General features: G+C 45.8%; 1 protein-coding gene across 1 annotated transcript; it reads right to left on the bottom strand.

The window, feature by feature from the left end:
* Positions 1–1,445: 1,445 nt before the first annotated feature.
* cops7a (COP9 constitutive photomorphogenic homolog subunit 7A) lies at positions 1,446–12,244 on the bottom strand. Its single transcript, XM_019896146.1, has 8 exons — positions 12,119–12,244; positions 8,322–8,444; positions 6,370–6,445; positions 5,597–5,685; positions 3,934–4,136; positions 3,738–3,843; positions 2,968–3,137; positions 1,446–1,906 (listed from the first exon to the last, which is right to left on the bottom strand). Exons 2-8 carry the CDS (start codon positions 8,442–8,444, stop codon positions 1,867–1,869), a joined length of 807 nt encoding a protein of 268 aa, XP_019751705.1. The 5' UTR covers positions 12,119–12,244; the 3' UTR covers positions 1,446–1,866.
* Positions 12,245–13,422: the final 1,178 nt, after the last annotated feature.

Raw genomic sequence — 13,422 nt, 5'->3', positions numbered from 1 at the left:
ATCACGTCGGCAGGCCAAAAGGGACTTCGAGAAAGGAGGCGCATGTTGATCCGGACGCCTCGTCTGCCCTCCGCCAGCTACGGGCAGATGATCAGGATGCCGGCTGAAAGCCCCCCACCCCGCGCTCCGTTCGTCACGTAACTGTCAATGCAATCAGGGGAGGGCGAGCTGGAGGGGAAATGCCACGAGAGTGTATCGATATGCACAAAATTACCATGCGCGCAGTAGGGAAATTTCACTGGTCGGGGTAATTGATTGGACCGGCTGAGAAGAGCGTCTCGCCTTTGAAAAGATAAAATATTGAAAAAGACTTGCCCGTCGGCAGATAAGACATCCTGCCACTGGCAAACCCTCTCCAGAGATGTACAGTTGTTAGAATTCGCACTGGTGAGGGCCGGGGTGAGGGTGGGGGGAGTGTTGCGAGTGACAGTGAGTGAAATTAACGCCACTATTTATAAATGTGGAGGGCAAGATGCAAGGTAACGGAACGGGAGGGGGTGCGATGAGTTATGATGGTTGTGACAGTAAAACCCGTCATAACTCATCGCACCCTGCGCACCACAGCCAAGACCGAATAGCAGCGGACCATAGCAAGCAAATCAAAGTCTGCAACTCTTTGACACACACACACACACACACACACACACACACACACGCACCAAGCGATTGCATCAAGAACAATGATAAGTACGCCACAGCTGGAAAAACGCCGACCCTGTGTCCAATTTTGAGGCTGCACATGCAAGACACTCTGTGACGATTCCAATATTTGGCAGATTAAAATTCCAATAATTGATTAATTAACATGAAGAAAATCACATTTTTTGGGTCCCTTAAAAATCTAAATTTGAACGACTGAAATAAATATTTTCAACGATCTGTAACTGTGGAATCTTTTGATGATGTGTATCAAACGCTGTTATGAAAAAGAAAAATCATTTTGCCTACATGCAGAATTCTTTTATTTTTGACAATTCAGCCAGATCGTACCAAACAGCTTGGAAAAAAATGTGTACAACTTTCCCCACGTCATGTCTCGATTTCCTCATCATATTTCACCCCCCCCACCCCGAAAAAAATAAAAAAACAAAAACAATTTTGAAGCCCCACTGAGCTCGACTCTCTTGAGATTTGTTTGATTTCCACCTGACTTTTGACGCATTCCATATTGCGGGTGCATGAAGCGCCGTTACTCCGTCGAAGCTCAGGGTAGACCACAAGAGGAATCGGAATGGCCTTTGAATGAGGCCTGGGCGCTTGTGATGCACGGGCGTCTACGGGGACACGCCCTAATTAACGGCTTGACCTCCTCATGGAAGCCCCCCCTTCTGGGAGTTAACATTTAGCGGCGGCGGCGCCCTCCGGAGATGCGCTGAGAAGCGCCTGCATTCAAAGATGCCACACTGACATGAATGAGATCTCGTCAGGATAAGTGCAATGGCTTTTTTTTTTTTAATTTCCCAACAATTTATACAATTCTCAACTCAGGAGGGATGGGAGGAGATGACAAAAAGGAGTCGAAGCCAAAGGCAGCAGCACGTTGAGAGCACACGCACATGACAAAACGTATCAGAAAAACTCCTGCGCATGGGCTGAGGCGACGGGCTGTCCAGTCTTGTTCACTCTCTTCAAAACGGCAGGAGAGGGGACGCCGCGACGGGCACAAAATCCGTCAAGGTGAGATTAAGTGAGTGACTAAAAAAAAAAAAAAAAATTTAAACGTTCCCGTGAAGCTTCCTGTCAGAGTGGGGGTGGCGGCGGGGAGGCGTGATGGCACCCCACTCGGAGCCCATCACTTTGAACGCTTCCATTTTTGTCTCACGAGTCCCGTGAGAGTGCGGATCAGTGGTGCGGTTTGTCACTTCTTCAGTTGGACTTGGACCAGATCTTGCCGCTGCCTCGCAGCCTGGCGAGTAGAGAATGATGTCACTGGTTATGTGTGGGTTTTTTGTTTTGTCCGCCCCCACCCCCACACACAAATAAGAGGGAGGGCAGAGGCGCTCATTTGCTCTCCTCGTTTTCTTTTGCTCCCATGCGGCGCTCACGCGGGGATCATAAAGTCCCCTCCAAAAGTATTGGAACAGGACCTTTCCAAATTGTGCAGCAGCTCGCATTCTTTTTCCCTCTTCCTCAGCTTTGCTTTTCTCCCAGAGACAACTCCCTGATCTTCACGTTTCCCAAAAGGCAACAGCAGTTTTCACAGGTATCGAACATTTTCGCCACCAATCCGAAAGGCAAAGACCTGAGCAACTATACAAGCGCCTCCCAGCCACGTTTCACAATACCTTTAAGGGCACCGGAAAGGCAGGTGGCTTCGAACAATAGGTGCTCTCGGTTCCGAGTTGAAACGCAAATGTATCCATTGAACTCGCCATTTTCGATATTTGGGGAGGGGATCGTTTGTGTACAAATGTAGCATTGTTGAGACAGCAATGGTTTTAAATCAGGGGGAAAAAAAAAAAAAGATGACTTCTTGAACAAGGTGGACCACAACATTTGCCCGGAACGCGCGGTTTGTACCTCGTGACATTTTTCATTCCGGGACAGATGTGCAATTGAAAACTGCTAATGGAGGCAGAGCAGAACAACCCTGACAGCCACTTCGGGCGGCAGCTGGCTTTTTAATGTTTATTGTGGAAAAAAAAAAAATGCACCCACGGTGGCTTCCCGCTGAATTAACTTTGCTCTCTGTGAGAACATTGGACTAATGGCTTTCATTTAATGTTGAAGGAGACACTTAGCCGCGTTGTCGTTATTACTCGCCAAATGCATATTTATAAAGTAGACTTTCCACAGCCCAAAGTGCTCCGCAGGAAAAATGGAAAAAAAAAAAGACAAAAATAAAAATTGCATGTGATCTATTTGTGGCAATGTACTTATTTTGAAAGATTTGAGGGGGAAAAAATACATTCAATTACATCACGAGCCAAATGTTGATTTAAAAAAAAAAAATTCAAGGCAACTCACCCTTTGACTTTGGAACTTTTTTTTCCCGGCTGTCGCGGTTCCTGCGAGGAGGCGGGGTCCCGCGGTTCGGCCGGCTGGTCGGCGTCCTGATTGGAGGCTGCGCCGGCGGGGGCGGGACCGGATGACGGCGACGCCGCACTGGCCTTTAAGGTTTTCTGCAGGTTTGACACCTGAGGAAGAATCACCATTGGGTCACCAGTCGCCAGGTTACTCTCAGCGCGTGTTTGGGCCGAAAACATGAACTTGACAATATTTTTTGCGGCCCAACATTTGAAACATACAATGTTTGTTTTTATATGAAAAAAGGTCAAATGGACAGTGGTATGTTGCTTCAAACAAAATGTAGCTTTGTACAAGACCTAAAATTTAAAAAGTACATGAGCACGTGGCTTAAAATATCAAACGAGGACTGCTTTGTGGCTGAAAAAGCAAAATGTGGTTTTTGGTTTAAAAAAAAAAAAAAAAAAAAAGTAATATAGCGCCGTTTGTGTTCACAGTGGCCTTTATCGTGTGGAAGGCAGTTAAGTAATTTCATGGAGCTGCTCTTGAGAGATGGCTTTCATAAGAGAGGGATGGTAGACCAGCAAACACAACTGGGAGCACAATGGCCAGGGGCAATGATGGAGAGAGAGAGAAAGAGGGGGGGAAAAAAAATCCAGTTGGGATTTTCTTCTTAAATATCACAAGTAGCCAGCCACAGGCGTAAAAGGGTAGGCCGGGGAAAAAGTCGCATTGATGGAGAGGGAAGGACTCAAGGCGTCAACACTGACCTCTGTTTCCACTTGAACTTTGACCTTCAGCTGACTCTCGCGGTATTGATTCGCTCGGGAGACTTGCTCTTCGATGCCACACAGCACCGCCTCGCAGCCCGCGCACCTACGAGGAAAGCAGAGGCAGGGCCATGGAGCGGGCGGAAAGCGCACGCGGCGTCGTGAGGGTGGGGGTCGGTGGGCGGGTTTAACTGACCACTCCTGCAGTGTGTTGACGATGTTGGGCAGCTCGTTGGGGCCCAGGTCGCGGCCCACGCTGCAGTCCACCTCCACCTGCTGGTTGCGCTGGTCCAATTTGCCCTGGATGATGTCGCAGTACACCGCCTCGATCAGCAGGTCCTCCAGCTCGCGTACGTTCTTCAGCTCCAGCTGCTGCAGGAGCAACGAGTACGGCAGGCACTGGGGGGCGGGGACAAAAGGCAGGCTTTCTAAAGGCTGCGCGAACTTTGGTGGGGAAATGGCACATTTGTTGAAATGTCGCCGGCAAAGGAGGAAGACGGGAACAATCTGCCGGGCAATTCTGAGAGTTCGCGCTCGTGACATTAAACGCGGCAAATCACAGGAAGGGGAGAAGCGCGGCAGGACGTCAGATGGGACGGAATTAAGCGATATCACACTCCAGATCGTCGAGTGCCGTACATCATCATGGCTGTGTGCTTATTGCTTTTAGACGACAGTTCTCCAAGCGCAGGTTGTTAGTTCAAAGTGGGAGATGAGATGGGAAACAACAAGTCGTGATTTGTTTAGCTTTGCATTCATTTGGCATGGCCAACGCAAATAATTCCGCAAACAGAAGCGTGAGCTGCACAGTCAACTACCCAAGCGTGAAGGGGGAAAAAAAACCCAAAAGAAAACTGAATCTTGTTTTACTGTGTCACTTTAACGGAGCGTGTGGCGAGCAGATTCAACATTTTAAAGCTAAGTTTGACCGTGCGGAATTAAAATGAGATATGAGTCGTGATCCTGGACGCCCACTTTTGGACTGAGATGTAGCCCCATCCGCATCAACACTTTGAAAATGTCAAATGGTAGTTCAACTTCCATAAGAAAGAAATTCAATGACAGCTTTCTGCTTCTGACCGGCATCTAACAATGAAAAGCAACACCCTTATTTTAACAGCGAAGCAAAGAGCATAGATATCGGTTTTCCAATGTAGCGAGTAAATGTAAAAAGGATCACAAAAGTAAATACTTTATGTAAAGTACAGACGGTGAAGCAGCATTTAGCGGTTATGCTGCACGCAAATGGAATCAACTGGCAAAAGAAGTGATGTCAGCGCCAAGTGTAACGCTTTTTATTCCAAGTTAAAAATGGTGCCGAAATTGAGATCTTTTAAAATATTTTTTTTCAATATTCCCCCCCCACCCCCAACTCTTGTTCTTACATTGTACGTTCTTTTAGGAATTTTATTTACTGGCAAAAGAAGTGATGTCAGCGCCAAGTGTAACGCTTTTTATTCCAAGTTAAAAATGGTGCCGAAATTGAGATCTTTTAAAATATTTTTTTTCAATATCCCCCCCCACCCCCAACTCTTGTTCTTACATTGTACGTTCTTTTAGGAATTTTATTTGTATTCCTGTACTTTACTTTTTTTTTTTTTTTTTGTCAATACTTTTAAATGTTCTACATTTATGCATAGCATACCGAGTTACCTTGTTCATGAAATGCACGACAGCCGTACAGTCACAAATTATGCACTGGAGCAAAAAATAAAATAAATAGAAAAAGAAATCAACCTGATGGGTTGAAAATAGCGCGCTACGTTGGGAGTACTTGTCTGATTCTAACGAGACAATCCAGCTCGACTCGTGACGGCTCCTCTGCGGGGGTGACAACACCGACGAAGGAGAACGGGTACCTTGAGGTTGGAGGCCAAGCTGATGATGGACAGATGGCGTAGTTTGTTCCGCTGCGCCGGCGTCAGCTCTGGGAGGGACGCCGCTCGAGCTGGAAAGAGTCAAAGGGTGAGCAGTGGTCGCTCAATTCGCTAGGCGCAGTATTGAGAGGTATTTGTTGATTTCATTGATTGGGACTGCAGTTGGCAGTACCGCACGACTGCATCGTACTAAGAGACAGTTTGTTATATTTTGACTCGCGTGGCTAAAAATCGACGGGTCACCAATTAATTTACAGGTGGATTTGAAGATTAAAAAAAAAAAAAAAAAAACCCGTCAAATATCCACCTTGGCTCAGGACTACCACTACGCTGTGATAACATGAGGGGGAAAAAAAAAGTTACAATGCCTCGTATCCTCTGCAGTTCAGTAAACAAACGGCCCCTGGCCAAACAGGGTCATTCCGATCAAGATGAAACAATTAAAACTTCAAGTTGGAATGGCCACGAATAGTAAAAAGACAGAAGCGCCATGAATGTTTGTGTCTTTTTTTGTGTGTGTGTCTTGTTTTGACACAGTCAGTATAATGAGCCGGTCAGAAGGAGCGCGCCAATTTGTTTGTGAAGCAGCTGCCAACGGCACCTTCCGAGACCATGTTTATTTCACGCCTCCGAGTCAAGGCGGCGTGCCCCGCAGCCACAAAATACAGCTTTGTAATAAAAGAGTTAGCTGCGAGGGACACGCGGGCGGACGCTCACGGCGTATTCGAGCGGCTTATTGGCATGCCATGCCGTACCTTTGTAGTCGCAGTAGGTTCCGTAGGCGAAGAGATTGAGGAGCTGGTACATCGGGGCGTGAGGGCCATTCTCCATCTGGCGAATGAGAAAAAACATGTGAGATCACATGAAATTGCACGAGTCACGAGGTAGAAAGCGTCACCGAACACTGAGAGGAATTCCCAAAAGGAGCGAGAGGTCGCCATTTGCTATTTGAAAAAATGTTTTTTTAAGGAATCCTCTGTCATTCGCTGAAAAACTCACCTACTCTATGGTTTTGTGCTGAAAATAAAAGTGTAGCTTTGGCGCCATCTTGCCGCCCGAGAACTATGTTGACCTGAGAGAAGGAGCTTCATTTCGTCACGCTGTAGCCATGTCCGATATAAAGTAGTGCTCTGGCACCAGCTTGCGCAACTCTTTTGGAGGGGGTGGGGTGATAAATTAATGACTCGCAGATTTTCACCGTCCCGATGCCAGGGGGGCCACGGTTTGTGGAGTGCTTTGATGCCAGGGGGAAAAAAAAAAAAAAAAGTTCATGTGTGATGCCATCTTGGTGCCAAGGAAAAAGAAGGACGTTGAAGTGGGGGGATTGTGGGGGGGCCTTCTACTGGAAAATCCAAAGCCCCGACGAACAGAAAAGTCGTGCTCGGTGCCATCTTACGCCATCTGTAGGTCATTTCAAAGCCTTTTTGGAGGAGTGTCAATTACGTGGCAGTTTTTCGCCAATCGTAGCGGGGCTCATGCCATGCGCTCGATAGCGGTGACACGCCTGCCGTTGTTCTTTCAGAAACAATCTGCTTATATCCACGCTGATTTCTCTCCTTTTATTAATCATCAGTGAGTGTGGAAAGCAATGTGGCCGAAATTGTCCTTGACGGTGACGAAGAGGAGGAGCTCCTCAGCGAGCACGTGACTAATCACGTCCATGCTCAGCACTGCATCGACCAATCGGAGACAAGGACGCTGCGCATTTGCACGACTGTTCACTTTTTGGTGCTTGGGAGAAAAAAAAAAAAAGACCTTTTGTTTCTTTCCATTAATCCCGCAATTCGCGCCACCTAAAGCGTTTCAAAGATAGATCAGAAATAACCGGGAATGAGCCGAGATGGGATTTGGAATAAATTCTGCTGAAAGTAAACAAGCGTATTAGCAAATTAGCCGCTCCGGCGCGCAAGATGAATATGCATATTAGCACATAGTGACTGCGCGGGCCCGACAGCGTTTAACTTCACTACAGAGTGAGCCACTTCACGTTCGTCATGCCCGCTTTGCCAGATCCACCTACACCATCGAATGAGATCTGGCACAAGTGCCGGATTCCACATTGCCTCCAAAAAAAGACCCTTGGAATTGGGTGCCGTGTGGATCATTGGCAGGATAAAATTAGCTTATCTTTGACTGACACTGTTGTCAATTGAACCACCACCACATCGTGCAAAACAGCAATTAGGGTGAAGAGAAGGAAATTAACTGGTTCGATTTCCTGTCTGTACACACGTGGTATTCATGTGTTGGGAATGTGCTTTTGTGGGGCGTGGCCGAGCGAGTGGTGTCAGGAGCTGGCAGCGCGTCTGCGTGTGAGCGTCTGGGTGCGAGTTGTGGCCTACAGCAGCTCCTTACGAGTGCTCTCATTTTGTATTTTGTTAGCCCGATAACCGACAACACAGCGTTCCAGATTATTATGCAAATAGTGGGTGTGGGGGGGGGGTGTTTGTTCAAATGCCCTGCTCCCAATGAAGATGATGCACAAGACTTTTCGTAGATCGTATAGAACTCAAAAGTCATCACTCCATTTGTTGTGTTTTGTCTTGTTTCGCAAAAAAGGTTGAAAAACGACGACCAAGGCAATGATGCAATAACGGCAACAATTTGGCCGTTTGGCTGTGACAATAAACCGCCGGAAGCGCCTCTGCGAGTGGCTCTCCTAGCTTTTTTCCCCCCACTCCCATCTCACTCAAGCGGAGGCAGTTACCTCTCTGACGTTAGGCAGCTCAAGGATGTCGGAGAACACGTAGAGGCCGGGGGTCTCCAGCAGAGAGCTGACAGCCTGGGCCAGCGCCGAGCCGGACAGAGACAGGAGCTGCTCCACCTCCATCTACAAAAAGAGAGAGATGCAGACGGCTACTTCATTGCGCTCGCCGTGCGGCGACTCGCAGCTCAGCTGCGATGCATTCAAGGATTATTAGCGTCTTAATCCCTGCTAGTATGTTCAGAGCGCTCAAAAACCACAAAACAGACTTTCGGGGATTCCCTGAGCTCACGAGTGGAAGTCCAAGCCGCGTGCAGGCGTCCTTCCCGTGCCCTTCGAAAAAGCAGCGCCGGCTTCGTGTGGTGCGATGAAAGGACACCCGATAGAACACATTGACGACTTCATCTACGGGTACGCCTGCATATATAATAATACTTTGAAATCAGAGCTAGAGCTTGTTTTGGTAGGGCCACCACAACTCTGCGACCAAAAAAAAAAAAAGGCTTAATGTTGTAATAGCAGGGGTGTCAAACTCATTTTTTGTTGCGGGCCACTTCAGAGTTATGGCTTCCCTCAGAGGGCCGGTGCACAATCTGAAGGTTATTTATTACCCATGACAATTTGACATTTCGGTACAGAATTCAGCAAGAAGCCTGATAGTTGACACACATGATTTGCTCCCGCGGGCCACATCAAATGACGTGGGAGGCCGGACTTGGCCCCCGGGCCTTGACTTTGACACTTGTGCTGTATAGGCGTTGTCATCCCCTGGGTGGGCGTGGCTAGGACAGTATCTCGAGGGTCTTCAATCCTGTTCCATCTGAATCAGGTGTGTTGCAGCAGGGAGACGCGGAAAAGAGGCCGGACAGCGGACCTCTGGGAAGAGGATTGAAGCCCCCAGTAGTAGATGAACAGGGAATCATTTTGGACACATCAGATATTCTTCCGCATCCGGGTGGGTGGGAGAACAAAGTGGCATCGTGTGCTCTTGATTTGGATCAGCTATTTTAAGAGCTTCCTCCCAGAGAGCGCATGGTGGCCCACTTGGGACATCTTAGTCTCGCAATGCACGATACAATTACTCAGCTTGCGTCAGACTACTTTCACCACTGCGGGCTGCGTCTTAAAATTAATGCCGCAGAGAGATGCTTTGGGGGGGGGGGGGGATGACTGGTTCTTCTTCATCTTGCGCTGACACTTATTAAAAGGAATTTGCATGTTATCGTCTAATACAGAGGTGCTTTATTCACCGGCTCACGCGCACGTCTGTCGCCCCACCGGAGAGCCGGCCGGCGCTTTAAACAAACATATTTCAAGCGAGCGCCCTGGACAAATGAGTTGGCAGGTTTGACAGCCAAAACAATCGACGCTGAATCTCGGCATCCATTTCATGCTTAAATAATAAACACATGAAATGAAGCTGAATGAATGAGGGTGGATGCGAATAGACGCCGACACTTTGTGGCTGTGGTCCAGAGAAGCAAAAACACTTTCAGGTCAATTAGAGCTCATCTGTAATCTGAATATTAAGGAACCGGAAGGGTGGAGAAGGACCATAATGTTGGCCGCTAGTCAAGTTCACTGGTCACTGGTCAAAATAACTGGGACTGTAATCGGAATTATACAAAACATGCCTCATTTTTCAGCCTTTGCTAGCGCTAATGCTAAAGTCAAATGCTAACGGTAAATTAGCATCGACTTCGGGAGTGACTGTCCTTCAAATAACGAATATTTACACACACATGCAAATAATATAACACAAACAAGATAACACGACTCAAAAGCACAAATTCTTCCCAATCGGTGGAAAACAATTTTTATTATTATCGTTCAATCGAGAGCTTCTCCTGTTCTCATTCTAAATGTGTCTTCCATCCACGCACGGCCCCACACTGCCCCGAAGAGGACAAAATGCACAGAACAGCCACTATTTGTTTTTAAAGGGTTTTTTTTTTCAATTGCTACTTTTTTTTTTTTTTTATAAAATGAGATGTCCGGTACAACAAGACGAAGCTGCTACAAATAAAACAGTGATGTATGCATTGCTCATTTAAATATAATGAATAAATAAATAAATAAATGAATAAATAAATGAATGAATGAATGGAATCGGATTAATCCGGACAAATCGCGCTGTAGGGTGCATAATGTAATTTGCAAGTAATTCAACAGGCGGAAAAAAAACAACTTGAAGCATTTAGCAGCTTGTTCGTGACATCTTGAATGCGTGATTGTACAATCAATGTGTTGCCAACTTGCTCCCCCCATCCAAGGCACTATTGTGACAACGTTTAATCGAGTTGAGCAGCAGATGGCATCCCAATATCAAAAACTAAAAAGACAAAACAGCACAGCTCAAACGCAATTCGGGAGAGCCAACAACTAACAAGTCGGGTCAGTGAGTGGACGACATCATCAAGGAATATCAAGTGTGCTCATCGCAAAGTCTGTTTGGGTTTTATTTGACGAGTCTGCCAGGCGTGTAACAACAAGAAAGAAAGAATTCTGCACCAGAAATTAAATAATGAATCCTACACTCATTCCAACACTAGCTACCATATCAGCCATGCTCTTTTTTGCTTCACTGTTATTTGATTTATTAGAAGTGTTTGGAGGGGGAAAAAATGTTCTAGTCCAGTTGGTTTGGACTGGGGTGCTGCAACTTTCTAAGATTCAAGCACAAACTCGACCAGGCTGCACTCCATTTAATAATGTAAATAAATAAATAAACAAGCCCTCGGGCTAATAGGAAGTGATGACTCTGAAAATCACCCCCCAAGCCAATTTTATTACTTGAGTTTTACTCTAAATTAAACGCTGCCTATAAACCGCTTATACTGCAATGGCTTTTGTGGCGTTTTCGCAGATGTAAACAAGAATTAGCCATTTTGCTGATGAGCTGGAATTTAAATACGATCCTCTGATCCTTATTAGGAGGAAGGAAAAACAAGCAACGAACAAAGTACGGTGAATCGCCATTCGCAAACTCACCTACTCGAAACAACGCAGAGATAGATGCTGATCGCTACTTAACATGCAGAAAACTGTGAAATACGGATGATTAATGAAAGGGAGAAATATTAAAGATAACTTTTACCTTTATTGAACATAATAATTACAACGACTGTGTTAAAATATTTATTTCGGTATAATTTTCGTTTAACTTTTGAGCGCAATACATTTTAACGTAATCGTTACATAAATACTTTTCCATATACACTATACGTAGGTACTGTACATCTATAAAGGGGAATTAAACCCAAGATGTTTCTGTCATTTATTTATCGGCAAAGTATTTATTAAAAAAATATGTTTTGAACATCGGGTTACCAGAATTAAACGCGTTCTAAAAAGCATTATAGACGAAATAATTAATAGACAACAAAGCCATCTTTGACCTTTCGTTTCGCCTTATTTATTTGTTTTATCACTTGTCACTGTGGTCATAAATTGCAATTTGAGTTTAAAGTCTTGATTGTCTCCTGCCTCCTCGGCCATGCAGATCCTCTATCGTCATCCGGTGTTTTACATTCACTACTGTGAGCAAGTGAAACGAAACGACCCTACCGAGAGGGGTGATAATTTATCCACACGTAATAGTGTTTTGTTATTTCTGCCACTAAAGCTGGCATGTCATACTAGCATATTAGCATCCACAAACGCTAGGCCACGGTTTATTGTAAGCCTTTCCATAGACCAGAATTAATACAAGGAGACTCATAGGTGATTTAAAGGGACTGGGAATGCATGAAAGTCGCCATAAAACTATTCTAAATAACACAAATTTGAGTAAATGTTACCTTGTTGTGTTGGTAGCAAGCGGATTAGCCTTCCCGGTCGGTCGTTCACTTCCGCTCAGCTCACGTACGACAACAAGTTAACGTGCTCTCTGATTGGACACTCGTTGCGTTGGGGGTGGAGGACAGGGCGTGGTTTGTAGCTGCCGTACGTCACCAGAGTGAAGCAGCGAGAACAGCGACATCCAGAGGCTATTCAACTTCATACCAACACGTTGTGACCTGGCTTAGAATGTTTCTCAAACAATGCTACGTGAAATGTTTTCTACTTGAGGAACAAAAAAGTGAGGCAATAAAAATACTTACTATTTTAATAAGGTGTACTAAATAATGACGTGCTTTAAAACGAAAATAAATGCAGGACATAATCGAAGACGGCGAAAAGTCTTCGAGTCAAATAAATGTGGTGGTAGCTGAACACCTGCGCAAGGCAGCGGGGTTCCTCACACACAAAAAGTTTCCAAAAGGATTTGTGGGAACGTTTGACATGCGTCATGCGGCAAACGTTTCCACAAATCGGTCAAGCTCCCCCTAAACCTCAGAAGAGAAAAAAAAAACAATACTGGCGCCGTGCCTGCGAGTTTTATAGCTGCTGTCAGTTAGCGGATCTCGCCATTATGGTCTGTGAAATTACTCAAATATAACGCAATCCAACCCAACGAAACATTTTAGACCCTGTGTAAAAATGTCTGTTTGGTCCCCAGCAGGCACGGCTCCACGACTAAAAGGGTGTTTGACCCAAGACACAGTGGGGCTGAGAAAATAATTTCTAAACGCATTGCAGAATATACAAGAAAATGCATGAGGGGTTTCACAAGGGCTACACACATTTCTGACGTGGCTATAGCCCCGGTGGAGCGTCATCCCCGGTGCTCAGTCTGTCCCTGATTGCTCTGTCTGTGTCACGGTGTAACCAGTTGGACCAATAAAAGCATCCAGGGTCAAGTAATATTGTATGCGTTTGTTCCAGAAGCAATGCTCCAATCAAAAAAGAAATGTGTAGAACCAATCAAATCTGCTTTCTTGTATGAGGACAGTGCTCACACGCACACACAGTTGCAATGTAAACTGTCAGACACTTAAATTGCAGTCAAGCAAGTGTGAGCGTGTCTTTATTGTTCTACGGGAATATGAATTTGAGTACACACAAAGCAAAGCTGAACCCTACTGAACAAAACAAGGGATGCCAGAGTGTATGTGTGCAGTCAGTGATAGATCAAGCTGACACCCGCTTGGTGTTTGCTTTAAACGAGCGAGACTCCGCACCATAGAGTCTCTTGGCCCTGCAGGGGAAAATATTTCACAAT

The sequence above is a fragment of the Hippocampus comes genome, unplaced genomic scaffold (assembly GCF_001891065.2).
Source record: "Hippocampus comes isolate QL1 unplaced genomic scaffold, H_comes_QL1_v1.1 scaffold55, whole genome shotgun sequence".
NCBI classification, from domain to species: Eukaryota; Metazoa; Chordata; class Actinopteri; order Syngnathiformes; family Syngnathidae; genus Hippocampus; species Hippocampus comes.
This window is presented reverse-complemented; position numbering and strand designations above follow the sequence as displayed.

Excerpts from the sequence above, each read along its gene's own strand:
- cops7a (XM_019896146.1), bottom strand. The coding sequence starts at position 8,444 with ATGGAGGTGGAGCAGCTCCTGTCTCTGTCCGGCTCGGCGCTGGCCCAG. Across the intron at positions 4,137-5,596 it reads GCTTGGCCTCCAACCTCAAG|TGCCTGCCGTACTCGTTGCT; the intron begins GTACCCGTTCTC and ends CCCGCCCCCCAG. Across the intron at positions 3,138-3,737 it reads AAGTTCAAGTGGAAACAGAG|GTGTCAAACCTGCAGAAAAC; the intron begins GTCAGTGTTGAC and ends ATTCTTCCTCAG.